This window comes from Trichoderma virens (assembly GCF_000170995.1).
Source record: "Trichoderma virens Gv29-8 chromosome Unknown TRIVIscaffold_85, whole genome shotgun sequence".
Taxonomy (NCBI): domain Eukaryota; kingdom Fungi; phylum Ascomycota; class Sordariomycetes; order Hypocreales; family Hypocreaceae; genus Trichoderma; species Trichoderma virens.
Genome location: NW_014013664.1, coordinates 20,875 through 46,248, shown reverse-complemented (window position 1 = coordinate 46,248; position 25,374 = coordinate 20,875). Strand labels below are relative to the sequence as shown.

Here is a 25,374-nt window from a genome sequence, read left to right as displayed (position 1 = left end):
TTGTTTTTTTGGTTTGTTTTTTGGAGGGCTTTTTTTTCTTCTTTGTTTTTTTATTGTTTCTTTTTTTTTTTTTTTTTTTTTCTATATTTTAGCAAGGCGTTGGAAGAGTTGGGTAGTATAATATATTTTTTATCACAATGGACAAGCTCCCTTGGGATAACAGGACAGGAGTGGGACAGCATATAGTATACCAGGGACATGGGCAGACGAGTATCATATACAGTATAGGTACAGGTAGATAACGAGGATTCTTTTTCCAATCCAATGCGCCACTGTAAATCAATACTTGTTCGAGTGTCTTGTGCCCTGATTGCCTTTTCCCATATCTGCCACTCTCGCTAGTATTTGCTGCCATGGCTACTTTCTGTGGGATCTGCGACTAGCTTCTGTTGTGATGACAGCTTTTTTTAGTATATCCTCTAGCATCTGCCTAGTGCCTGCTGCAATCACTATTTTCACTCTAGCATCTCACATCACATACAGTAAGAGGTAAGCAGCAGACATGGTGAGACTTTAAAAGACAGCCTCTTCCCAGACGTCCTGTACCCATGTAATTCGGGACATGGTCAAACAAGCAACGGTAGGGAGAGATGTTCGGTGCTTCATACACTGGATATGGGATGGTAATGCCAGCTCTTGAGATTGCCTTCCCGGCTTGGTAAAGGGCAGCCTCTATTATTAGCAGCTGGAATCTGATGCCTTCATATCCATGTATGTGCAAACTTTTTAGTATCTACTAATTACGGAGTACAGTAATACAGTAATACGGTAATAGTATACTGGTATTATATTATACTCATCGGCCTATATATAGAGAGGTTGACATGGAGTCACTAGCCCGGAAGCGGCCCTTGCTCTCCACAGGCAGCAGCCCTTTTCAGAACATGACAGTTCGAGTCCTGTACTAAATTTACCCGCACTGGAGCGGTGTACAAGAGCATGGGCTGCCGTTTGCTGTGTTTGGTCGGGCTGTCCGGTGAACGAGAGTCGAGTCGAATCCTGTCCTGTCGCTGAATCGCTGCTGCGAATGGCCCATGATGCGGTATGGGGGCTGGCCTGTGCCACATCTCCTGCCTACGTGGCAGCATGAAATCACTGCCAATTAGTCTACAGGGTAAACGCAGAAGAGAGCGAAGCAAGGCAGCGGCCAAGCAAGGGGGTTTTGTTTGTGTGTGCGCTGGGCTGTCAGTTGTGTCTACATGTGATTTGATGTGACGTGCGTGGAGGGCAGAAGTCGCAGAAGTGAGGCGTGCCAACCAGCAGGTTACAGCGCACAACTTGCGAGCTGGAGGTCTTGATTAATGCTACTGTACCTGGCAGGTACTGGGGATGCTTGGCACGACTCTGCTGGTTGCAGCCAGCGGGCACCCGTAGAGGTACAGCGCCATTGAGGTGGCGACACAGCATTTTGCAACGTACCCGTACGTACCGGGGGGTCGCACCGCTTCAGGTAGAAGACAGGTAGCGCCAGGTAATGCAAATACCTGTTCCACAGCGTTGGGCCACTGCGCTGTGGTTGGCGGCACGTTGCATCGTTATGACATGGCGGCGTCGAATCGTCATCCCGGCCATGGCACGATTCAGGACCGGCGCTGAAGGGCATCAGATGGGGATGTGACGAGTCGGCATAGCCACCAGCCACCCAATCATGTCGGGTGACGCCCTGCCAAATGGGGACGCGCGCCCTTTGCTCGAAAGCAAGGATCACCGGCTTGCTGAGGCTTTCCTTTCTAGTGCCTTTCTAGCGACCTGGTGAGACTCAGCAGCTTCTGTATGGCCAGCTTCCAGCGGCCTTCTAGTGTCTCCGGTGGCTTGGGAGTCGCTATCGCCGACTGGCCGGTGCGGTCATGCCCCTCACAGGTTTTTGGTGACCCGAGGGCCACATGACTGACTGGGTACCTTGGCGATACGAGCGACCAGAGCCTCTTGCGAGCGTTGTGCCCGCACTTGGCCAGCGGTCAGGAAGTCCACCAAGGTACCCCGCAAGCTCCGTTCTCCTTGTCGCGCCTTCTCGACGCTCGCTCGCTCGCTCGCTGGGTCGCTCGATGGTCTCTTTTCGGGGTCGCCCACTCTTTCCCTTCCTGTGAACGAGGGGATCGAATGGGGAAAAAAAACTGACCACCGGCAGGATGGAATCATCAGACTCTCTCCGGCTCTTTCCTGCAAGGCAAGGGGAGATACAGCTTGGCCAGCTGCACACCGAGGTACTGGATACTCCGCGGTGAGGGGCAATCCAGCGCGCGTCCGAGGTACTGCCAGGCTGCCAGGTACTTGGGACGGCAGTGCACAGCTCCGTTACTTGGCGCGCGCCCTGCCATTTGATCCAGCTTTGGGAAGAGATCTCCGTTCCGGCTGCCTATCCTCCGCTTTCGTGCAGCTGGGGGAAGGGATAAAGACGGCTTTCGGTCAACTGTCGAATCGGTCCTGATTCAGGAGGAATTTTTTTTTTTTCTTCTCTTTTTTTTTCCTCTTCTCCCTTGCCTCTCGTTTCATTTCCCCTTCTAGGACACGCAAAAACCCCGCTGCCAATGCCTCACGGGGAAATTATTTGGCTTTAAGGCTGCTAGGCGATGCCGGTACTAAGGGTTGCCGGGATTTGAGTTTGAGTTTTGCATTGTCAGGCCAGGTCAGGCCAGGTCAAGTCAGGTTTTCCTTCCTCGCTGTTCGCCCCCCGACCCGAAGCAGGAAAGAAGGGGCGGAGAAAAAAAAGAAAGAACCACAGAACCGCAGAGTAGAACCACCCCAAGCCCACTAGAACTCGCCTAGCATGCCAGTCAAGCCAGTCAAGCCCGTCGAAACCACTGCCACCAGTAGCAACCGCAGAACCCAAAGCAGCAGCAGGGCCACTGCCGCCCACCCTCCGATCCCCGATAGGCCTCGATGCTGATTTAGCTCGCAGCCACCAAGTCAGGGCTCCACCCGCCTGTGCATCTGTGCCTCTGCCCCCGCCACCCAGGTGGGATATGCCAGGCTTGGCCAGGCCTCGATACTTACAAAAGACTTCAGTCGTGCTGTTTTCCGCCACCCTATTCGGATGCCTCGCCTCTAGCCCACAGCTTGAATCTCTGCACGCCACAAGACGATCCGTCCTCACCGCCGTCGTTCCTTGCTTATCACACTTGACGCTTTACTTGAGCCTCCATCCGTCATCCGTCATAGGTCTTAATCCATATCATCTGCTCGCCGCCCCGGCTTTACGCATCTCTGCTCTGCTTCGCTCTTCTCGCTCTTCTCGCTCTCCGCCGCTTGGTTGATTCGACAGTAATTTCTAATTCCGCCTCGTGCTTGTTGCTCCTCGCCAGCCAGCCTGTGGATCCAAAGATTACGTGACCGTCTTTGACTTGGCCCGGCTTCATCGCTGAGTCTGAATTCTCACTCCCGCTCGCTTCCGACTCGGCATTGCCATTCAGTCCCGGCTTGGAGGTCGCTCATTCACCATCGTTGCGTCGGCTTCCGGATGATCAAGGACCATCTCCGTCGACTTGACTTGACCGGCCGATTCCGCTTCAGCTCGGCAGCGCACTCTGTCATTCATCCTCTACCCCAGGTATAATTGCTGTGCTTTCCCAGAGTTCTTTTGGTAAGGGCCCGTTTAGAGCGCTCTTGCCAGAAGTCCAGGGAACGCACATTGCAATTAGGCACCCTGGTGTGATATCGCAGAGCATGGTTAATCCAAGGATACGACAGCCTCTTGGAGCCCTACTCACAATCCCCAAGCAGCAGCCACGGCCCTTGTCTGCTTTCGAAGACTTCAATGAATCATCATACACACCGTACTCACGTCCGACTAGCTTCTCCTCTTCATCCGAAGCATCATCTCCTCGATACAACATGACGGGTCGGCCTCCGACCCTCAACGAGATTCTTCTCGATACTGCACCTCCGCCATGGAACCTGAGTGCCTTCATGGCCTATCTCTCCCAAAACCACTGCATGGAGACACTGGAATTCACACTCGATGCTCAGCGCTACACCTCCGTCTACGAACAGTCCCTCGCCGACGCCACCCCCGCGGATGACGGCAGAGAGAGGGTTTGTGCATGGTGGGAGAAGCTGATGCAGGTGTACATAATCCCTTGCGCCCCTCGCGAAGTGAATATTCCTGCCCAAGTTCGAGATCGCCTACTTCGCGTGCCCTGTGGACCTAATCCTCCTCACCCTTCCGAACTGGCCGAAGCTGGACGCATCATCTACGAACTCATGAACGACTCCGTCTTGGTTCCTTTCTTGCAATCCGTCGCTACTCCCGCAGCTGAACTGCATCACGATTTTCATCTTGGATCACCCAAGGCATCATCTGACCGAACAATGGCCTCGAGTGGCACGGATCTCGAGCCTTTGTCAGCCGACAGCGAAGGCAATTCACCATCAGTCACGGAACCCATGACACCGCCTACCACGCCGCCCACCTCGGAATGGACTTTCAGTGCCACTCATGGAGGCTTTCACCGTGCGGTAGCAGCGCATAACAAAGGCTGGAAAAAGGTTGGAGCAAAATTGGGCTTCAATCGCAAAAGCTCCAACCGGAGAACAACGCCCACATCCTCGGGGCCCGAATCCGGAGAGTCGAGTTATAATCCCAGTAGCCATTCATCATTTTGAAAGAGTACCAACGTATGCCAAGGAGGCCGATTTGCAGCCACTCGTCGCTTGATGACTCTTACGCGAGGCACTACCGAGTAGTCCGATATCATCAATCTACATCCGGACATGGGACTTCCCCGCGATTACTCGGCCACCATCACAGCGGCGCTATACTAGAACCTGCTTGCGGGGTACAATAGTGCAATGCAGCAGGTGCATCCTACTATGGTCGTCGCAATCTCAATGTCTTGCGCCGACCTCTATACCCCCTCAGCACCAGCTGTGGCGCCTCTTGGGCCGTCTGTACATATTGGCCGAGGCTCTCGGCCCTCCCCGATAGTCGACTGTTATCCATCCATTTTACACACGTCGACGAATCATCAAATTTCAATGTCTACATGGACTGCAATTCAGTATATTTGCAGTCATCACTCAAATCTACCAATAAGCGTCAGCGTGGCCGCTCAATCCACATATGATGCGTCCTGATACCCTTCAACATTCATCACTGGGCTAGGTCAATCGGCGATTACCCGAGTTGACCTTTAATGCCAAAAGCTCTAAAGCATTGGAGATACTCTCATTTCATTTTATCACCCCCAATAATGGGGGGGATTGTACACCATATTTTCGAGACTGCACTGTGAGAGTTTTTGAGACTCCCCCAGCTCGTCTCCATCTTAATAGATGACCCTCATGCAAGCGTGCTATTCGATTTACGAAATCATGGGAACCACGGCCTTTTCACAAGTGGAACGGAGTTCATCAGGGGTCTGGCGGTGCACACATACATTGTATTGGCGTTTATCATCTCTTTTGTTATTTCTGGTCAATGGAATTATCAGGGCGTGCGTGCATGGATGATATATGATGTTTTTTTTTTTTCTGTCTCCATATTCACCATAACGGGCCCTGCGGCAAATGAACATAACCCTAATGTTTATTGTCAGTAGATAGAGATAGGCCAATGAATAGATGCCTGGACGAAATATCTCGTCGAGATGTCATCTGTGAAATGAATCAAACTGCATTAACTATTGATCGCGTTTTTACTTTACTTTCCTCTCGCCAAAGGGACAATGTCAATATGTGATGATCGTAATGAAAACACAAGACAAGGCGGCATGGAAGATGGCTGCGTTTAGTATGTAGCATGTAGCATGTAGCAATGTAGCATGCAATGACTTTCTATCCTGTTGTTACACTTGAGACGTTGTTAACTACCTAGTAGGTACCTATTCTATACATAATTTCCCTTCTAATAGCATTCCTTTTCCCGAAATATATACGATAACGCGTTTAAATCATCATCTCTTTTTTCTTTCTCTTCTTTCTTCCCAGAACAGCGCCATCGTTTCTTTAAGCATGGGATATACCGTTTGAGCGGTTTCGGTGTGCTTCTCTCATGGTTGAACCCTCTAATTCTTCAAAAAGGTGAAGATACAGATATTAGATCCGGCACGCGCTGTAGCACATGAATATTATCAAAAACATTTGGTACTCCTTATATATAACCAAGTAAGGAAACTCCTAATCCGTTTCATCATTGGATTGCATCATCGACAGCCAGTGCCGCTTCCGATTGTCTTCTGCCATCGGCAGAATCGGAAGTCTTCTTGCATATACGGGGTCAGATAAAGGGCCCCTCATGGGTGAAACGTCCCACTCCTTGGCTGAGGAGATCCTGCTTGGTAGCGACCAGTTTGCGCTGGCACCTCACTAAGGGGTAGGAGAGGCGTTCCAGTCCGGGATTGTGTCATCATTCGTGCGCTCCGATCGGCCTTATTGCTTTCGCTAGTCCTGTCGTAGAGATACAGGCCCAGGAAGGTGAGAGCAATGCCCACGGCTTGCACGGAGGTCGTCGGGCTCCTGAACCAAATGATGGCCATGACGATGACGAAAACACGCTTGATGAGACTTGCGACGGAATAGGTAACGGGAGAAACCATGGACAACAATATGAAGGCGATAATGTTTTGCCCAAAGTGGAATGTGCCGTTGAAAATGAACTCCAAGGTCAGACGGCCGTGGTCCATGGCATTAGGCTTGTTGCTGAGGTCCACCGAGCCGTCGTGGAGAAAATCTTTAATCAAGGTGACACCCTCTGTCCAGAACCAAATCGGTACAGTCAGGGCAAAGGCCATGCCGGATGAGTAGCACAGCAAATTGAGCTTGTCGAGCTTCTTGCTTTGGACTCCCACACCGTCGGCCTCGACTTTTGCGGCCTCGTTGAACAACTTCTTGGAGAAGATGTTCTGTGTCACAAAGATGATCGTCGCTAGAAGCGCCTCCAGAACGCCAAGTAGTTGGCCACCGTAGTTTGATTCGCTAGAGCAAGCCAGCATGACGCCGATAGTCAAGGGAATCAACGAGAGATAGGTATTTGTCGGGTATCGAATGTTGTATATCAATCTATACGCTAGCACAGTGAAGAGCGGCGAGAGGCCCTTTATGGTATGAACAAGTGAAACTGGGATTTTGGCCGTGGCGGTCGAGCTGAGCAGATGGCCGCCAATCTGGAAGAAGGCGAGGGGCAGCGTTGTCATGATGACTTCTCGGCTGGGCTGGCGGATGGGGTGTCGCAGCGCAGAAATCTTGGAGCGCAAAACGGGGAAGATGCTGGACAGCCAGGAGAGGAAAACGCAGAGAGAAGACACGAAGGCAAACTGAATCAATGTCAAGGTTGCCGGCATGTCAAAGGCGTTGAGGATGGACTTTGACGACGTGTTGGTCAGGGCAGAAGATGTGTACCACATGATGCAAAGAATCTGCAAAAAAGAAATTAATTTCCTTGACCATTCGCAATATCATATATAGGACGGGATGCGACATACGACAAGCTTTGGAGACACGGGGGCCCGCAGCGCATCGGCGATCTCGTGGGCATTTTGGCTCATGCTGCCGTTTCTTGCGCGAATCGTTCGAAAGGCATCGCCGAGGCTCTTCTGGCGGCTGTGGGAGCGCCCCGAGGACGACCACGTATTCGCCGCAGGGTAGCCATTGCTATGGCCATTGCCATTGCCATTCGCGGAGCCAATATCGTTCAAGCCATTGGTCCCCAGTGGTGATGGTGATGCCGTCAGGCTTGGGAATTTCTCCATTGCGCAGCGGGCGCAACGATGTTTCTATGCGATTCGAGAATATCGAGTTCTTCGCTTCTATCGTCGGGTGTTTGGAGGCGATTGTCGAGTGCGGGAGTCTCCGAGTGCGCAACGGCTTGTGATGACGAGGCCTAGCAAACAATCCGGAGCAACGACGTAAATGTGGTTGGTTATACGGCGATATCAATTGACATTTGGAACAGTGGACTGAAACGAGAGACTGGGCGTACAAGGTGAGCTGTCCATTACCACGGCAAAGCCATACGAGTCGACAGCCTCCAAGGAACAAGGCAAAAAGAGAAATGTCGCTATAAAATCATGAGGGGGAGAGAAAATACGAGGTCAGACAGAGATAGAGGGTCACTGCCGCAGCGGAAAGGGGATCGCCAGCGCGGCTTCAGGTCACTCACAAGTCCTTCCCGCCGGAAAGGAGTGGCCGGCTTAGCGAATCTGCGCTGCACCAATTTTCCTGGTACCTGGAGCTATTACCCGGCCTTGAGCCGACAGCCGCGCGCCCCACCGGCTTTCACGCGCTGGGCTTGGCAAAACACGATCGTTTTGGGTGCTTTTTCTTTTTCTCTGGGTGGAAAAGCTGCTGCCGCCGAGTAGGGGCCATCCATCACTGCTTCACCAACTCCATCGCCCTGCCGGCTTGCTTTACCCAGCCAAAAGCCACGAGTCGGGCCTGCGTTGCGCTGCGTCACCACCGGGCTGCTTGATTAGCTACCGCCGTCGCTTTTCTCCGAGATTCTGCCAGCTCGCCGCGGCATGGGAAGAGATCCCAAGCGATACGTTGTCGCTGTCACAGGTCTTTACGCCGTCTTCCAGCTGCTCACCCAGACGGCCAATCCAGCCGCTTTCTCCAAGACCAGCAGCCTGTCGCCAAACTCAGCTTCACCATGGCGGCCCCAAAGATGACCAAGAACCAGATGCGGAGGGCGAAGAAGAAGGAACAGAAGAAGGTCAAGGCAGATGTCAGTCTCATCCATTCCGCCTCCGTCACGCGTCGCACAATACTCACCTCGATGCAGACTCAAGCAACCGAACAATCTGATGTCGAGAAGAGGGATGAATCGCCACAGCCGACTGATGATTCCGATGCCAAGAGTGCAGCTGACTTGGCGAAACCCTCTGCTTCTGCTAGTGAACCGATCCGAGATGACCTGCTAGACGATGATCCCGTGTTTGCCGCGTACAGAGACATATTTAACAAATTCGGCCTCTCGTTTGCCGAAGATCAGATTGCCAAGGAGGCCAATGCTGGTAACCAGGGCGACGTATTCTTCGGTGACAACGATGATATTCCCGACGAGGAAGATGAGAACCCTCAGCCAAAGCTGTCAAAGAAGAAGAGAAAGCAGATGAACAAGCTCTCCGTTGCGCAGCTCAAGGCTCTCGTCAACATACCCGAGGTGGTTGAATGGCAGGATGTCTCATCGTCAGACCCGCGACTCCTGGTTCAAATCAAGGCGCAGAGGAATGTCGTTCCTGTACCATCTCATTGGGCGATGAAGAGGGAATATCTATCTTCCAAGAGGGGTATTGAGAAGTCAGCATTCCGGCTGCCAAAGTTCATTGCCGAGACGGGAATTGCAGAGATGCGCGATGCAGTGTTGGAGAAGCAGGCGGAGCAGACGCTGAAACAGAAGCAGCGAGAGCGAGTCCAACCAAAGATGGGCAAGCTGGATATCGATTACCAAAGACTCTATGACGCTTTTTTCCGCTTCCAGACAAAGCCAGAGCTGACGCGATTTGGCGAGGTCTATTACGAGGGCAAGGAGAGCGAGGTAGACTATCAGCACTTCCGCCCTGGCGAGTTGAGTGATGCCACAAAGGAAGCACTAGGTATGCCGCCTGGGGCGCCTCCTCCATGGCTCATCAACCAACAGAGATTCGGCACCCCTCCTAGTTACCCAACCTTGAGAATACCCGGCTTGAACGCGCCGCCGCCCGCCGGAGGATCCTGGGGCTTCCATCCCGGCGGCTGGGGAAAGCCTCCAGTGGACGAATTCAACCGTCCTCTGTATGGCGGTGATGTTTTTGGTCTCACCGCGCAAAATGGTGCTTCTGGCCAAGCACAGGTGACACAACCTCAGGCACCTAACGGAGATGCCGTGGAGCGCACCCTGTGGGGAGAACTGCAGCCTCGCGAGGAGGAATCTGAAGAGGAGGAGGAAGACGATGAAGAGGAAGAGTCGGAGGATGATGACGTCCCTGGCGGTACCGAGACTCCCAGCGGGCTCGAGACGCCCGGAGGATACACTAGCACGGTACATCCCGACTATTCACAACAAGGAGTCGAGACGTCTATTGCCGGTGAGATGGATCTACGTAAAGAACGGCGCGGATACGATACTGAAGAATCTTCTGCTCCCCGCTCCGCCTACACTGTTGTGCCTGAGCGGCAGGTTCGTGCCGAGGGCTTCTTTGGTAGCGATCGCGCATACGATATCAGCGCCGCCCAGCGCTCGGCTGCGTCTGGCATACCCGTACTGGGTGCAGACGATGACACTCGGAAACGAAAGAAGCCCGGCGACGTGGACGTGGCCATCGATGTGGACTCGCTCAACCAGCAGGGCGGTCTCAGCAAAGATGATTTACGGAGCAAGTATGAGGCTAGCAATAAGGAAGAAGGCATAGGTGCAAGATGGGCATATGACGATGACTTGAGTCAGATGATTGCCGAAGAGAGCAGAAAGCGGCAGCGCACCGAGAAGGAGCAGAGCGAGAGGAAACGAGAGGGCAAGTATAAGTTTTAATACCACAAAGAATGACCACCCTGGCTCGTCCCTCTGCCACGGGCCTGTAATAGTGAGTGTTGGTTGATTGGACAAGGGAGTCAGGGATAAGGGATGACAGCAGCGAATGACACATGTATTTAAACAATATAAAAGCAAACAAGACCGGCTCATGGGTTATCGGGAATTAATGTTGATTGCGGGACTCTTCGTGTATAGTAAATCTTACGGCTTCGTTGATACCATTCAAATATTTCACAACCATCTCGCATCTCTCACTGGAGCCAAAACTCCTCTTAGTTAGGTACATATTATATCATCCTCGTATTTGTATGGACGATAGGTTTAACGCATCTACCCTTGCATGTCTTCCATTGCTTACAGCGCCCCCATCAATCAAAACCGCAATTAACACCTGTGCTCCCGATAGACGCCCAAAAACTAAAGTGGTTCGGAGGCACTGCTCTCTTCGTCTTCTGCTTGGTGCACTTAGTTATAGCGGCATAGTCCTTTGGGCGAGACTCAGCGGGATGCTGGGTGCAACCATCTACCTACTTAGGTAGCGCAGCGGTATGAATATATGTGATGTCTTTATATTAAACTCAACTTGGTATTGGAGTGCGCAGTGTCGCAACTCGCGTCAAGATTCTTGGACCCATTCGGAGACCCCAGGTGAGGATTCTGGTTCGTCTTGCGTGTCTACTTTTGCTTCTTTTTCCTAGGTTGATCTGCCGGCGCAGCACGCATTACAACGCCAAACTTCCTTCTTTTCAACTGACATGACCGCTTCTTGCACGCAGTCTGAGTGGTACAATCTCTGAGGACAGGCCTATATTTTTAGTTTTCTTCAATTAGTATATGTTCAGAAAGTGATACTAAGAGCGAAACAAGTGTCAAAAGTACCTTGTTGGAGCAGATTAACATCCTCGGCCCTAATACCGGCAGTTGACAGACAGTGCAGCCGTTTGCGCCTTTGCGGATTTGGGTCGCTTTAGGAGACTGTTTTGGATCTGGCTCTTCGGTCTGGGCATTGCCGCTTTCGCCACCAGCGTCTGGCTGCAGCCCCTCTCTTGCGTTGTTGATGTACGTCAAGGCCTCCTGGATGATACCGTCATCCAACATATCGCGAACTCGAAGCAAGCTGGCGTGCTTGCCAAATTCTAGCACACGTTGGTCAGCGGCAGCAAGCCAGGATGCCTTCTCACGAACAAAACCCAACCAGGCTCGAGGAAAGTAAGCGGCAGATGTGAGGCTTTGGCGAAGAATATATCCATCCCACTCCCATATGTACTCCTTTTCTGCGGGAGTCACGTCGGAAAAGTCACTCGTGCTCTCTCGATGCTTCTGGATCAACCATGTGTTGTCTAGTGGCCGCTTTGGCACTTCTTGGCCCGGGATTAATCGTGCTCTGCTAATGGGGTCGAACAGAGGTTGCTTAATGTTGGGCACAAGGATCTTATCGCTCCTGAGAGTCCCGGGACGCCGCTGAACCGGTCTCGGTTGCGTAACTACCGGCGACTGGGAAGGAAGCCTGTCATAGGGATTCTTGTCTCTTGAAAACGTGAATACATCATCAACTGTATCCGGCCCAAGTCGAGAGGAAATCCATGAGTGGTCGCCATCCAGATATGTCTCAAGAATGAAGGGTTTGACCGGTGGCTTTATCTGATACTGCTTTGAGGGAGAGAGCATGGGCTCGCAGCGGCTAGTAACTCGAAACTGCGGTCCTTGACTTGTCGTTTCGAGCACATAGCTGTATGCGGTGTGGGAGGTTTGTAAATGGATTTGCAGTTGCTGCATCGTCTGGTGGTAGGCCCCGCAGGTCACACAGCGGTAATAGTCTAGGCAAACCGGTTGATCAGAAGGTAGAAGATAGCTAACACGGCCTTCATTTGTCGCAATGTGATTAGCCCGTGAACGACGCTTTTTTTCCCTCCCTTGAGCTTGGTCGCTCAAGACTTTCAAGTTATACACTTTGTTCTTTTCGCGAGTTCTCAACGACCTTGAAGGGGTTTGTGCGCCGTCAGGGCCATCTAGGCCGTCATCATCCATCTCAATAGAGGACTCATCTACGTGGTGACCGTTGATGCCATGAAACCCTCCATTCACGGATGGAGCAAAAAAGTCTTCCGCAGAGGGGTCAGCATCAGGGTCCACAGCGTTGATACAGGGCATTGAGCCTTTCTCCAAGCGCTTCAGGGCTTTGAAGCCAGCTGACCAGCGTAAGTCAATGTCCATGGCATAATCGGTGTGAACTGGGGGCTCATCTGCCGAATATCTTGCAGACAGGAACAAGGAGCTCTTTAGCCTGCCAAAAATCTGGTCAAACCGGCTTGACAGGACCCATGCCTTGCCGGGGGCCGAGGAGAGGTTGGATGAGGTTGGTAGAATGCCGAAATCACTCGAGTCCAATGGTGGCCAATGTCCGTCATGAGCAGCCTCCAGCTCGACTACGATTTCGTAGGAGTCTGCCAGGTCAAATGTGTCATCATCCGCCCGGTTGATGAGGATACTTTCCTGAGGGATGTAAAATGGTTTGGGCAGGGCGACGCGGGCGATGCGATGAGGACCCACGGGATTTTTGAACGTTGTCAAGTCGCAAACTTGACTCTGGCAGTGAACAACTCGGGCACGGCCGGCACTCAATTCAGAGATGGTGATCCTGCAGCTAGCTTTGGTGGGAATTACCTCGCGGGGGGGAGCGTGGGCGTGATGAGATCTGACCTTTTTGGAATCCTTGTGGGCAATCTTGAGAACCTCGACACGTAGAGCAGATCTCGAATCTGAAGCGTGCGGAGAGGCAATGAGATGGTCGACATCCAGTGAGTCGGGCGATGAGATGCGTCGCCTCTTGAGTGGCGGGCCCCCATCATTGTCAATATGATGCGATCCTTTGTGGATGGGTGAAGATACTATGTTGCCCATAGCTGCAGAGTCCTTCAAGGCTCTGGCGCCTTTGATCCAGTTGCGATGAAGAAAGGGGGCTCGACGCTGACACCTGGTTTTCACCGTCATGGCGGGATGAAACCAATCATGAGAGAAGAGGTGGTCTACGAGACGGCGGGTGAGCCAAAAACCAAGACAGGGCCAAACAAAACAAACAAGACGGGCTAGAGAAAGGAGGCGGATCCTCGGCTCTAGAGCATTGTCGAGCCCTGCACACCTCGTTGCCGCAGGTCGTTCAGGAGAAGAAAGCTGAAGGGTGGTGAGCGAAAGGTGAAGGAGAGTGGCAGAATTGAGCAAGGCCGGATATCAGCCGCCTCTCCGCACACACCAGCCAGCAAATGGCGAAGCGACAAAGAAAATACACAGGCGCCTCTCCCCAGCGCAGAGCAGAGCAGAGCAGAGCGAGGCCGTGACGGGTGCAAGTGTCGAGAATGCGAAAGAAGCTCAGGCAGCGCGACGGGGCTGCTAGAACGAAGCAGACGCGTGTAGATGAGACCAAGGCAAACGGGGAGTTGCCGGTTTGTATCACGGCCCCAGAAAAGCCTAGCGCCAGCGGACCTCAGTGTAAGCCCACGCCTAAATTGGCGGTCATGGTACCTCCAAGTACCAGTGCTCCCGTGCCAGGTACATTAGCGCTATGGAGAGCATTACCGTGCCTCGCCAACTCGCTGAGGTACTTCGGGGCTAGGCACGCTTATAGGCATACTGCATCTGTAAGTGCGTTTATGCGTATAACCAACGCGACGGGTTTGCCCTTGGGTATCTGAATGAAAGCGAGAGGGACAAAGGGAGACAAAGGGAGACACATGAAAGGGGTACAATAGAAGAGGTGGCGCAGTTGACCTTGAGAAATTTATTTTTCCAGAAACTTAGAGAAATTGGTATCATCAGTAGTTAGCCTGGTGGTGGCTACATGTAGCCAGTAGGCATCCTGTCTCTGAGGAGTGATTAAGAGGTCAATAGTTTGAGATCGGGGTAGCTGATTGAATGCCAAGAAGGCAGCAATAACAGGAACGATATAAAACACAGAATGTGTACCTTGAATACCCAACTGGTGCCTGATCACATTAGAACGAAGGTATCTAGAAGTACCTTGGAGAGACCGTCCAAGTGTCATCTCGGACGCAAACAAACATCTGCACTTGTTTGTGCAGGTAAAATCACCAACCACCTGCGGAGCCTCTTCCCTGCAAGCATGGCGCATGGCGCTAACGCAAGGTCCAGATGCCATCAACCTTAGCAGCTGTAGTGCTACCCTGCAAAACACTCGCAACTCTCCGTATTTACAGGTAGCCGGTACTTGGTATGTGGCAGGGGAAAGCGACAGCCCTGCCCAGCCAGAGTACGGAGAGGTACCAACTCTGTAACGGCTCCAGGCGAGTTACTGTTAGCGGCAGCAGCCTGAGCGCAATGTACACGCGAGTAGAGCAGGGATCCATGTTAACCCACCCTCACGCGCATTAGGCGTCCTCTGATAAGGTGCTAAAGAATAAAAGGTCAACGCCTAGTCGAGACATATGTTCATCACCTTCGTTTCCAAGTGCAGTTCCTTCAAGTGCTCTGGTGGACTTCAATGCAATGCCGCTACATGTACTGCAGTAATGACAGACGGCCTTTGGCTACGGGGTACAGAGTACCTGCACAGTACTTATCACATGGTAATGTTCGTGCCGCATACTTTTGAGGATGCTGGGCCCCGCCAAACCTTCGTCCTGCAACGCCTTTAAAGCTGTGGCATCCGGAGCAAACCGCTGCTTCTACACAAAACTCAAGTCATCAACAACCAGCAAAGTTATACGGCAAAGTCACAAGGTGTCACCCCATATATCGTCTCCTACTCCACAGCTCCCACGCACTCAGCGTCTAGTTTCTCCCAGATTTTCCAGCACCGGCGCTGTGAAATAGGTGGTACAATGCCGCTGACACGCAGCGCCGGCCGGCGTACTTTGGCCCAAAAGAGCAACCAGAACAGCCGGCGCAACCCAAGTCGTCAGTCCACGGCTCGCGCTTCTCGTGCTGGCACTCGTTCCAATGCACTTCCGTCATCGACAACCTCGGGGAGAGGGCGGCGTGTCTTCGACAGTCTTCCGGAATCTGATTCGGAAGCCTCCCCTTCAGATGCATCCGAGTCTAGCTGGACATCTGACCAAGCCCCCGAATCGCCCAGTCGGCGTAGGAGGAGCACTAGAATAGCAGCCGGGCATGGTGACAGGACAGGCAACAGAGTGCAAAGGCCCTCACGCTCGGCAAGGGTCCCCCAGAACCTTCCATCTAGAAAGAGAGGGGACAAACCGAAGGACAAACCGAAGGGCAAAGGCCGCCCTGCCACTGCCTCCAATTCTCCGAGCAAGCGGCGACAAATGGCGACACAGAGCAAAGGCGAGGATGAGACGCCACTAGTTAGCGGCCCAGATTGGACGGACCCTCGGATTCCTTACCAGTTCTGGGTTGAGGTGTTCTTGTATGCCCGCGACAATGGCGGTGCAGATCCGCCAAACACACACTGGCTCCTTCAAGTCGCTACTAGCTGTAAGGCATTGTCTGAGCCAGCTCTGACAGCAATCTATCGCTGTCCAACCATAAGGCATGCTTCCAAGGCGAGACGACTGGCTTCGCTGCTTGAACGCTGTCCGATGGAAACACGGTTCAATTACCGGAGAAAAATAGAGTTCCTGCACATCGATATTCATATTGTGCCACAGGGCATCATCTCCCAACTTGTTCGCCCCTTGACTCGCCTAAAGGAACTCATATTTTACACTCCCATGGACCAGCCGCCCTATAGGGAGCTCGATGCGCATATAAGATGGAATTACTCAGAGGACATCTTCCTTGCCCTTGCATCGCCATCTGACGACTCTCTCGCGGAACAGCCAGCCCTGATAAGCCTCAAAAGCTGGGAGTGGAGTGGGAGACTTCTTGGCGGTTACGTTGCGAACATCAACGATATTGTTCAAGTTCACCAGTCGCCGTCATTCGCTCACCTTACGAGGCTGAGCTTTACAAATTTTCAGGTACCTTCGCTGAGAGGCTTACAGCAGAGGTCCGAGAATGACGAAGACGATCTGCAGAGCACCCTCGAAGACAACGCCGCTATTGATGCCATGGCGGATGCCATTGCGCAGCTCAAATATCTTAAGCATCTCGTTTTCGAATCTTCTACTATCATGACAGACCGGCTGCTTCCCCTCCTACCCAAAGATCTCACTCACTTGGAGCTTATCAACTGCTGGGAAATCAAATCCGAAGACCTTGCCGCGTTTCTCCTCACTCATGGCAATGGCCTCCGCGCTCTTACTCTGCTGCACAACCAGTCTTTGAATCTTGCCTTCCTGCCAATTTTGGAAGAAGCTTGCCCTAATTTGAGAGAGTTGCGCATGAACATGTCGTATTTTCGGCACCATGATTCTTTGAATGATGCCGATCCAATGTACGATTTTGTTCTCCTCCCATATCAGGTGCCCACATGGCCCGCTAGCATTCGCCTCATCGATATCGAACATATTCGAAACTGGACTGTCGAAACAGCAAAAATGTTCATTCAGTCGCTCGTTGATAATGCTGGAAATATGCAGAATCTGCGCCACCTTGTCATTAAAACTATGCTTGACATCCCATGGCAGGCCCGTGCTACTTTGAGATCTAACATAAGACCCATGGTTGAACGCGTATTCCTCCGGAAGGTTGAGTCACCGCAGGTTGACACGACGATCCAGCAAACAGACGGCACTCACGAACCTACCAGGTCACGCAAGAGGAAGCGAACTCCTTCTTCAACCTCTCCGTTTCGCAGGAGTGGTAGGATTGAAGCACACCCCCATGACTCGCCCCGCCGTTCGAGAAGAGACAACAAATCGCAGCGAGGCCAGCTCGGAAAGTCAATGTACAGGGTGCCTGACACCGATGAAGATGAGAGTGGTATCTCAGAGGAGGAGTCGGACAGTGAGGTCTCTAATGTTCAGCGGAGCCCAGCTGCTGATGAGCCATCGATTCAGGGGCTCTGCAATACTGTCAATATCGTATTTGACAATCAGAAAGTGAGGGAGCTGCAATACAGCATGGAAGATTTCCTGGCTGATGACGACGAGTCTTCGGGCGAGGAGTGGGATGGAGATGATGACCAATACGATGACAATACCATTGCATTTTAGAGATACCAATTTACTTCCATTTACCCAAAGGTTTCTCTGAAAAGGGGAACCTTTCCAACTTCCCAAAGCTGCCATGTCACACTTCACCATTGTGAAACGAGATATGAGTCTAGAGCCATAATACTACATATTATGTATACAAAGACAGGTTACCCGTTGAATTTCCTGGGATTGCCATCAAAAGCTGAATGCTGAAATAGATTCCTACGATTGTTGTGGAAGTAATGGACATCATGCGCATTGTTGCTGCTGAGAACTGCTGGGTAAGGGTATTTGAGCATAAGTCAAGATATATACAAGCCTGATCGTGAATCGTTTATATTTACAAAGAGAGACGTAGAGAATTCGAAAGAAACCCCCGATTGCCGTCACATTAGGTCCAGGCTTTCTTTAAAAGGCCGCACCGCCAATCCCCTCGCCAGCTAAATTCTTCATGCTCTTCTCACTTAGGTCACTCCTCATCTCCCACGCGCGGGCATCTCGCTCAAGCCTGTTCCATGCGTACAAACTCCTTCGGAGACGCTCTTGTTTCAGTCGTAGCTCCTCTCGCAATTTTTCCTCTTCATCTCTCAGCTTTCGATAATGAGGCTCGATCTCTTTGGTGACGCCGATTAACAAGGGCGTCATGGTAGGGTCCGTTTTCCCGCCTGGAACAAGGGGAGGCATCGTAGCTAGTAGACTCTGAGCGAGGCTATGTCTTGGTCCATTTCCGTGTTGGGCCGAGGGACCCGTTGGTGGGTTGAATGGCCGTTGAGCAGGAGGCGCCGCCGTACCAGCTCCATTTGAAGAAGCAGCTCGAGGGCCAGTAGGAATATTAGAAGGGCCACTTGGCGCTGCTGATGCTGTTGGACCAGACAAATGACGAGGTGGGGGTTGGTTCCATCCACCTCTTCCACCACGAGAACTAAAAGAAGACCCTCTGGCTAGTGGAACATAGCCTCGAGGTCCTGATGGTGGGTTTGTTGGACTTGTGGTATCTGGCCTGTGTGGTGCAGTACTCGGTGTCTGGGGATTTTTCTGAGTTTGAGGAGCAGGCATCGTTGCGGTTGCTGAGGATACTCGAGCAGCGGCAGGACCAATAGGCGGTGCTCGTAATGCTGCAGGGCCACGTGGTGGTGATTTGGATGGAGCGGAGGCGGGTTCATATGTATTAGGACGCTGTGTGTCTTTTGCAGCAGTGGGTAGTATTGCGGCAGCGACGTGAGGAGGAGAGCCCTCTAATGTAAGAGGTGAGCGAGTCTTCGCAGATTGTGATTGTGATTGGGAATCCGCCCTCTCCGAAGCAGGTCGAGACGGTATCGTGGATGATGGTCCAAGTTCCCGCAGTGGCGAGTGTCGCTTAAAGGGTTGAAATCTGTCGTCTCGTCGGTTCGGTGATCGAGAGCGTGGCCTATAAGGTGCGCCCCGTGGAGCGATAGGAGTTGTTTTGCCAGGTGGGGGAGATCTCTCGCGACGGCGATCTCGGGAAAATGGGGAGCGTGACCGTCTATAGAGCCTATGAGTTAGTTGATTTTCAAGCAAACGCCATTACATCGGACGAACCTTTCATCTCGCCTTTCGGGATCCCGCTCCCAGTCCCTGACCCGGGTTCTTTCATTCCTTTCACGATCCCAATCTCGATCACGCTCGCGATCCAAGTCGCGCGGTCTATCGCGCTCCCAGTCTCTTCGTGGTGACCTTGGCCTCTCATATCTATTATCTCTACCTGGCGAGTCTCTTCTAGGCGGGCTGCGACGAGGCAACGGAGATCTTCTGATTGGGGATCGACTTCTCTCGCGTCTACGGGGGCTTTCGCGGTCTCGAGATCGCTCGCGCCGGTATCGATCTCCGACGCTACGAGAGCGCCTTCGTGGAGGATATCTTCCGGGAACGTAACTATCAGATCCTGGAATGATGGGACTTCGAGGGCGAGGGCTTCTGGTGCGCGGCGGGCTTCTGGCTCTGTTGTCCCTGACGGGGCTTCTTGGCCGCCTAGGCGATCGCTCTCGTGGGGTTGGCCTCCAGGACTCTCCAGCACCATATCTCACCACTTCACCGTCATCATATCTACAAGAATTAGCCATGCGCCGAATGTGGCCTCCATGGAACAAATCCAGTTCATGAAAATGGCCTTGCGCTTTGCCCAATGACCACGCGATCGTTGTAACAAAGCGCCAGGCAGTTGAAAATCTGGAGTAAATGGGTGGAGTGATAGAATGAACATTTTGCACTTACCTTCGGCTCCGGCCATCCCGTTCGCGGTCCATGATTGTAAGTTAAATCGTGTCGCAAACAAAACTGAATCAAAGCCACGACTGGTTTGAGGCGCGAGAAGTCTCGATTGAGCCATCGCATCTGCGATAAGAGGGATCGGAGGATATAAAATCCGGCCTTGCAGCAAAATTAAGTCATAGGCGTTCCAAATATCCACACTAGTCGCATCGGTCTAAGCTGGATTGATAGTAGTCTGATCGCAATTCATCTGGCAGTGATGTATAAACTTTAGGTTCCTAGGTAATTGTATTAAGAAGCTGTGCTATTGACAGAATAAATCTGATGTTTAAGATAAATGTAACTAAAAAATAGCCCAATTGAAGATAAATGTCTATTTTTGTGACTTATATGAGTTATTATTATTTAATGTGATCGAATAAATTTGATCCAAAGGTGCCTTTGTCGCTCTCGAGATGTACAAGTTGGGGAATCTTAGGAGGTGGTTTATCAGAAGTCAATTTGGCTGCCGCTGGTATATGTTGTTCGAGGCCGAGGAGACTCGATCGTCTCCTCGACTGGTTGTCTCCCGATCTTAGACGCTTGAACCAGCCGCTCGCGCGCCTCGTTTTCTCAGAGTCAACGGCGCTGGAGCCGCTCTGACTGGCCGGGCGATACGCATTGACGATGCTACGTCCGCTCTCTTGAGTGATGCTATCTGTGGGATTGTTATTAAATGCATTTGGGGGGAGAAACGATCAAGGGCAGACGCTACCCTGTCGACCAGACGCGGCAGGACTAGGCGGCGCGTTTTCAGCAACGCTTCTCACACCAACTTTGTTCTCGTACGCCGTCGCAGTTTTGTCATTGGTCTCGGTGCTCTCGTTGCTGCCTTTGGACGTTTTGGAGGGTGTATTCGGCTCAATCGGAGACTCCGGAGGTGGAGGGATGTCGGTGCCATCGGTAATACTGCCAAAATTCAGGTTCAGAGCAGGCAACACGAAGCGCGAGCCGGTTGCCGCCTTCTTGTGTTGAGAAGACATGATATGTCGAACTATCCTGTCCTCTGGTCGCGGTGGTGAAACGAGGTCCGAGACCTGCCAGTCAATGGATGGTGCTCCGTGCAGATCATCGCTGATGAGGAACAAAGCACCCTGGCAGTCACGGTCCCGGAGAATGACCCCCTATATTCTAGAGTACCTTTTCTGAAGCTAGGCTGTACCTCGTACTCGTCGCAAGTAGTCAACCGGCCAGTAGGTCAACTTCCCAAGACAAATCCCAACATAACCCAGATTTTAAAAAAAAAAAAAAATTATCATTAATGATGCTCTAAACTTTAGATAAGGATGAGAAGTCGGACCGAGTACCTGTAAGAATAAATTCATTCAATACTGTATATGGTCGGCAAGAGTGCTGAGCAAAGTACCTCTTTGCAGAGTAATAACCACAATTGTACTAGCAAAAATAGTACAATAGTAATTTTACGTTGCAAAGTAAGGTATTTATTATTAACCTTTCAAAAAAAAAAAAAAAAAAAAGTTTTAGGAAATAGTAAGTATTTTAAATATTAGCCACTTTATAAACGCTAATAGGCAAGGCTGATGGATTTTAATCTTGATATGATGTACCTATTTGGCATCTGGAGGTACCTTGGCAGCTTATTTACAAGGTAAGGTACTTCTACACCTCTGCGCATATTGAGGAACAAGGTGCTACTAAGGTACCTGTAGAGGTAGGCAGGTACCTGGGTACCAAGCTTTGTTTGATCGCCACTAGATTCGCAGCTCCATATCATGATATCGATAGGTACCTTGGGTCTCCATAATTTGCGTACAACAGAACTTTACATATAGTCCCTAGTCCGCCTCGATTGCTTCTCCAGACTATGTAGATAGCAATCTACATTTAGAATGGCACAGTTCGTCCCCCGCCGTTCATTTGGCGTCCCTTCATCAGTTCCAAAATCCTACTTCCTGGGCCATCACCACGCCGCTGTCAGTAAATTGAAGACGGTTCTCTCAAGGATATCTCTCGTCATTGAGTGCCGGGACTTTCGACTGCCTTTGTCAACTCACAATCCCATCCTTGAAAAGGCAGTCTCCGGCTGCCCAAAAATCATCGTATATACAAAACATGATCTAGGTAGCGATAGTCCTGGCGCCCGGCAATTGTTGCAGAAGCTGCATGGTCGGCGCGCATTGTTTTGGGACAAGAACCATCCCTCAACCACAGCCTCGCTACTGAAACGACTCAAAGAGACTGCTTACGAAGTAGACTCAATAACAGGGCTGTGTGCGCTGATAGTGGGCATGCCCAATGTGGGTAAGAGTACGTTGCTAAACGCCCTTAGAAGCACTGGGACAACGGGCAGGACGACCAAAGTAGCCAAGACAGGTGACCAAGCAGGCGTAACCCGTAAGATCGGAACAAGCGTTCGCGTGGTTGAACCGGAAGAGAGAGGGGGGGTTGGCGCTGGTGTATATGTGCTCGATTCACCAGGAGTCTTTCTCCCGTATGTCGAAGATGGAGAGACGATGATCAAAATCTCTCTTGTACAGGGTATCAAGAAAGGCCTCATACCAGATGAGATATTGGCAGACTACTTGCTGTACAAGATGAATCTCTGGGATCCCCACCTCTACCATCGGTACTGCAGTCCAACAAACGATATTCACGAATTCTTGCTTGCTGTGGCGAAGCGGGATGGCAAGCTGAAGGCTGGTGGTGTCCCAGATATGGGAGAATCTGCAGCCAGGGTATTGTCCGAGTGGCGGAAGGGCAAACTGGGCAAATATGTATTGGATGACCTCTCTGACGAAGCCCTTCAACGTCATGAGCTGATGGCGGCCAGTCCCCCGGTAAGCCTCAACCAAGGGAAAAAAGCATGGAAAGAGCAGAGGAAAGAAAACAATGCATAGAAGAAGCCAGGTCTAGGAATTCAAGGCTATTTGGTGTTGAATGGCCTTTAACCCACCTACTGTTTTAAACCCCATGAGGTTGCTGCGAAATAAAGCCATTATCACGCGGCATATCATGGCAAACACGTGTAAGATAGATCCTATATAATGCGTGTACATAGCCAGTCATGAAAGCGTTCCCCCGAAATGCAAAACGGCAGTTAAAGGAGCAAAAAAAAAAAAAAAAAAAAAAGAATGGAGAAAAAAAAAGGAATAGCTGGCAGTATTGATTGCCTTCCATCATGATGTCGTAATGGAATAACGGATAAGACCTCAAATAGGATAGACATGCTATGAACTCCTAACTCCGCTCCGAGAAAACAAAATTAAACAAATGCAAATGCCTTGGGTATTATGTAGTAGACGGATGAGGACTCTTAAGTGGCGAGTATAGGGGCAGCTATAATCGATATTACGCGTATTGATTTTGCCACTTAACCATATCTCGTGTAAGAACATCCATCATTTCGATGCAACTTAGATCTTTGAAGTCCTTGGATATGGGAGTGTCGGTTGGGGATGTGGTAGGGTCTTGTGAGTGCTGATTCGTTGAGTTATTGCTGCGATCCAGCGTCGCTTCAGCTGCTAAATCGACCTGAGTTCTAGAGATGAAGTCCATTATCGCAGCTACCCGCCGCTTCATATCCAGCATGCTCATCCTACCTGCAATGCCCAATTTGGTTTTTGAGCTGCCCTTATGATCGCTGGTATGCTTAGCATGCGTAGATGTTGTCGCATTGGTCGCTCTTTGGGCGTCTCGCGATACAGATCGGGCTGGCGAATGTTCAAGTTCCGCATTTCGATCCTTTGTGTATTGGTTTTTCCCTTTGCCCTTCTTGTGATTGCTCCGTGAGGTTCGCTTATGTGCGTTTGCAGTTGACGAGTGATTTGCAGGAGGGGTTCCGGGAACAGGGGACGGTACTGGCGCTGGTTCCGGGAAAGTCAATGGCTCTGCACTCTTCGCAATGGGAGCCTTCGTGGACGGCAGGTTGACTTCTTCTGATACATCGGAATCTGAAGTTGTCAGTGCCTATCACATCTCGTAACTGTGACGCTAAACTCACCTTCAGTGCGTCGCCTATCGGCCCGCCCCTTTCGTTTACTCGCATTCTCTTGCCGCAGACGATCTTTCTCCTCTTTATCTGATTTCTCCGTGCCTTTGTAGGTACGTGGTCTCTTCTGTTCACTGCGACCATTGCTTTCGTCATCCGTATTTTCTTGGCTGATGGTGTCCATCGGTTTTGGTGGTGGCGAAGGAGACTGCGAATTTGTGCGTTGCCTTTTAACAGTTACATTGTTCCTGCTGGTGAGGTTAACAAAAGTTCGGGATTTTTTCGGGTCCTAGACAAGGGATCACGAACTCTTCGCTGTTGCTGCGTACCCGTTTTGTACGCCTGATAACACTCTCTGTTCCGTCTTGACCAACCTCTTCCTTGCTCGCTTCAATTGCCCGTCGTAACTGTTCATCGTCATAAGCTGCGTCGCGGCTGTTCATCGTAGATCGTCGTTTAGATATCTGCGACGTTGATTGAGACCGAATGGATTTAGCACTTCCCAACCTGGGCGATCGAGCACCGTCTTTTGCTATAGATGTAGCTCGAGATGAAGTTCGGGCAGGCCGACTCAGAGGTAGATACTTGGAGTATTTTTGTCTAACGGAAAAGATTGCGCGTTAGAGTTTGCCTGAGAACGGCGTAGTAGAAGGATCGACTCACCCGTTATTTGCTGTTTGTATTTTGTGAAGATCTTTTCGGCATTGTTCGCAGAAGTACTCTTCAGGAGAGCTCTCAGCGCTAAATATGCCGACACATGCTCCGTGCTGCCATACTTTGCAAATATCGCACTGCACAAAAAACCCGGTCACATCTTCACTTAGTTCAATTGAAGCGAGGAAGTGGGCGTCTGAGCCATCAACAGGAGGACGGCCGGGGTAATCTTCGCAGCCGCAGATGCACCGAACCGCCTCGTCCTCTTCATCTTGCAGAGGGTCTGGTTCGTTGGACATGTCGAGAGTCTCGTTTCGCAAGCCCTTGTATTGCTCGTCGTCGTGGCCGCGCTTTCGCCTCCGGCCAAGTAGCGTATCGTCTATATCGTCGAGTGGATCGGACGACACAGATGCACTGGGCGTGGATTTTCCTGACGGGGGTCGATTAAGGGATCGAGTATGTCGTTCGAGACGGGTAAAATTGGTCGATGAGAGGGATTGTTGAGAATGAGAAGCCAGCGTGCGAGCTCTGGATGATCGTCGCGGCGAGGGTGGTGCCATTGAATACTGTAAGCACCAAAGGGGGGGAAGAAAACAAGTATACGCGGTACAAAAAAACAAAGTGCGATCAAATGTCTAACATCTAGCCAGGTTTGGGGCGTCTAGTAGGTAGGGGCAAAGAGGAAAAGCAGTTGCACATGATTTGCATGCGGAAGAGGTCATTTTGAATAAAGTCTGCCAGAGGTAGGAGCCTGAGTAGCGCAGGCTGGATACGGCTTAGCCTGGGACTACTAAGTACGTACAGTGGACTAAGCCTTAGCCTCTCCACATCTTCGCGTAGGATGATGTATTCGGTACGTTTTCCCAATCTCATCTCAGCAGTAATTTTACCCAATATACCCTTCACGTCCATCGTTTACGCTTCATTTTTGTTGATTCATCTTTCAGTTTGTTCGCTTCGACCTATATGGTGTGCTAGCTGTGTGTAAGTGCAAGCTGTGG

The 25,374-nt window shown here is 51.2% G+C and overlaps 9 protein-coding genes across 9 annotated transcripts; 4 read left to right on the top strand and 5 right to left on the bottom strand.

Moving 5' to 3' along the window:
- Positions 1-3,223: 3,223 nt before the first annotated feature.
- Positions 3,224-4,692, top strand: TRIVIDRAFT_83004 (RGS-protein; the record flags this gene model as incomplete). Its single annotated transcript, XM_014097398.1, has 1 exon — positions 3,224-4,692. One exon carries the CDS (start codon positions 3,664-3,666, stop codon positions 4,600-4,602), a length of 939 nt encoding a protein of 312 aa, XP_013952873.1.
- Positions 4,693-6,230: 1,538 nt separating this feature from the next.
- On the bottom strand, positions 6,231-7,685 carry TRIVIDRAFT_204097 (uncharacterized protein; the record flags this gene model as incomplete). Its single annotated transcript, XM_014097397.1, has 2 exons — positions 6,231-7,352; positions 7,419-7,685. 2 exons carry the CDS (start codon positions 7,683-7,685, stop codon positions 6,231-6,233), a joined length of 1,389 nt encoding a protein of 462 aa, XP_013952872.1.
- An 899-nt stretch (positions 7,686-8,584) lies between these two features.
- Positions 8,585-10,444, top strand: TRIVIDRAFT_158292 (uncharacterized protein; the record flags this gene model as incomplete). Its single annotated transcript, XM_014097396.1, has 2 exons — positions 8,585-8,663; positions 8,724-10,444. 2 exons carry the CDS (start codon positions 8,585-8,587, stop codon positions 10,442-10,444), a joined length of 1,800 nt encoding a protein of 599 aa, XP_013952871.1.
- A 697-nt stretch (positions 10,445-11,141) lies between these two features.
- Positions 11,142-13,438, bottom strand: TRIVIDRAFT_66710 (uncharacterized protein; the record flags this gene model as incomplete). The annotated part of the gene is made up of 2 exons (XM_014097395.1): positions 11,142-11,252; positions 11,327-13,438. 2 exons carry the CDS (start codon positions 13,436-13,438, stop codon positions 11,142-11,144), a joined length of 2,223 nt encoding a protein of 740 aa, XP_013952870.1.
- Positions 13,439-14,912: 1,474 nt separating this feature from the next.
- Positions 14,913-17,584, top strand: TRIVIDRAFT_231511 (uncharacterized protein; the record flags this gene model as incomplete). The annotated part of the gene is made up of 1 exon (XM_014097394.1): positions 14,913-17,584. One exon carries the CDS (start codon positions 15,283-15,285, stop codon positions 17,518-17,520), a length of 2,238 nt encoding a protein of 745 aa, XP_013952869.1.
- A 326-nt stretch (positions 17,585-17,910) lies between these two features.
- TRIVIDRAFT_57554 (uncharacterized protein) lies at positions 17,911-18,558 on the bottom strand (the record flags this gene model as incomplete). Its single annotated transcript, XM_014097393.1, has 1 exon — positions 17,911-18,558. The coding sequence occupies one exon, from the start codon at positions 18,556-18,558 to the stop codon at positions 17,911-17,913; it is 648 nt and encodes a 215-aa protein (XP_013952868.1).
- Positions 18,559-20,132: 1,574 nt separating this feature from the next.
- TRIVIDRAFT_57553 (uncharacterized protein) lies at positions 20,133-20,753 on the bottom strand (the record flags this gene model as incomplete). Its single annotated transcript, XM_014097392.1, has 2 exons — positions 20,133-20,428; positions 20,486-20,753. The coding sequence occupies 2 exons, from the start codon at positions 20,751-20,753 to the stop codon at positions 20,133-20,135; spliced, it is 564 nt and encodes a 187-aa protein (XP_013952867.1).
- Positions 20,754-21,620: 867 nt separating this feature from the next.
- On the top strand, positions 21,621-22,628 carry TRIVIDRAFT_43679 (uncharacterized protein; the record flags this gene model as incomplete). Its single annotated transcript, XM_014097391.1, has 1 exon — positions 21,621-22,628. The coding sequence occupies one exon, from the start codon at positions 21,621-21,623 to the stop codon at positions 22,626-22,628; it is 1,008 nt and encodes a 335-aa protein (XP_013952866.1).
- A 451-nt stretch (positions 22,629-23,079) lies between these two features.
- On the bottom strand, positions 23,080-24,933 carry TRIVIDRAFT_225227 (uncharacterized protein; the record flags this gene model as incomplete). Its single annotated transcript, XM_014097390.1, has 4 exons — positions 23,080-23,681; positions 23,732-23,967; positions 24,029-24,319; positions 24,383-24,933. The coding sequence occupies 4 exons, from the start codon at positions 24,931-24,933 to the stop codon at positions 23,080-23,082; spliced, it is 1,680 nt and encodes a 559-aa protein (XP_013952865.1).
- Positions 24,934-25,374: the final 441 nt, after the last annotated feature.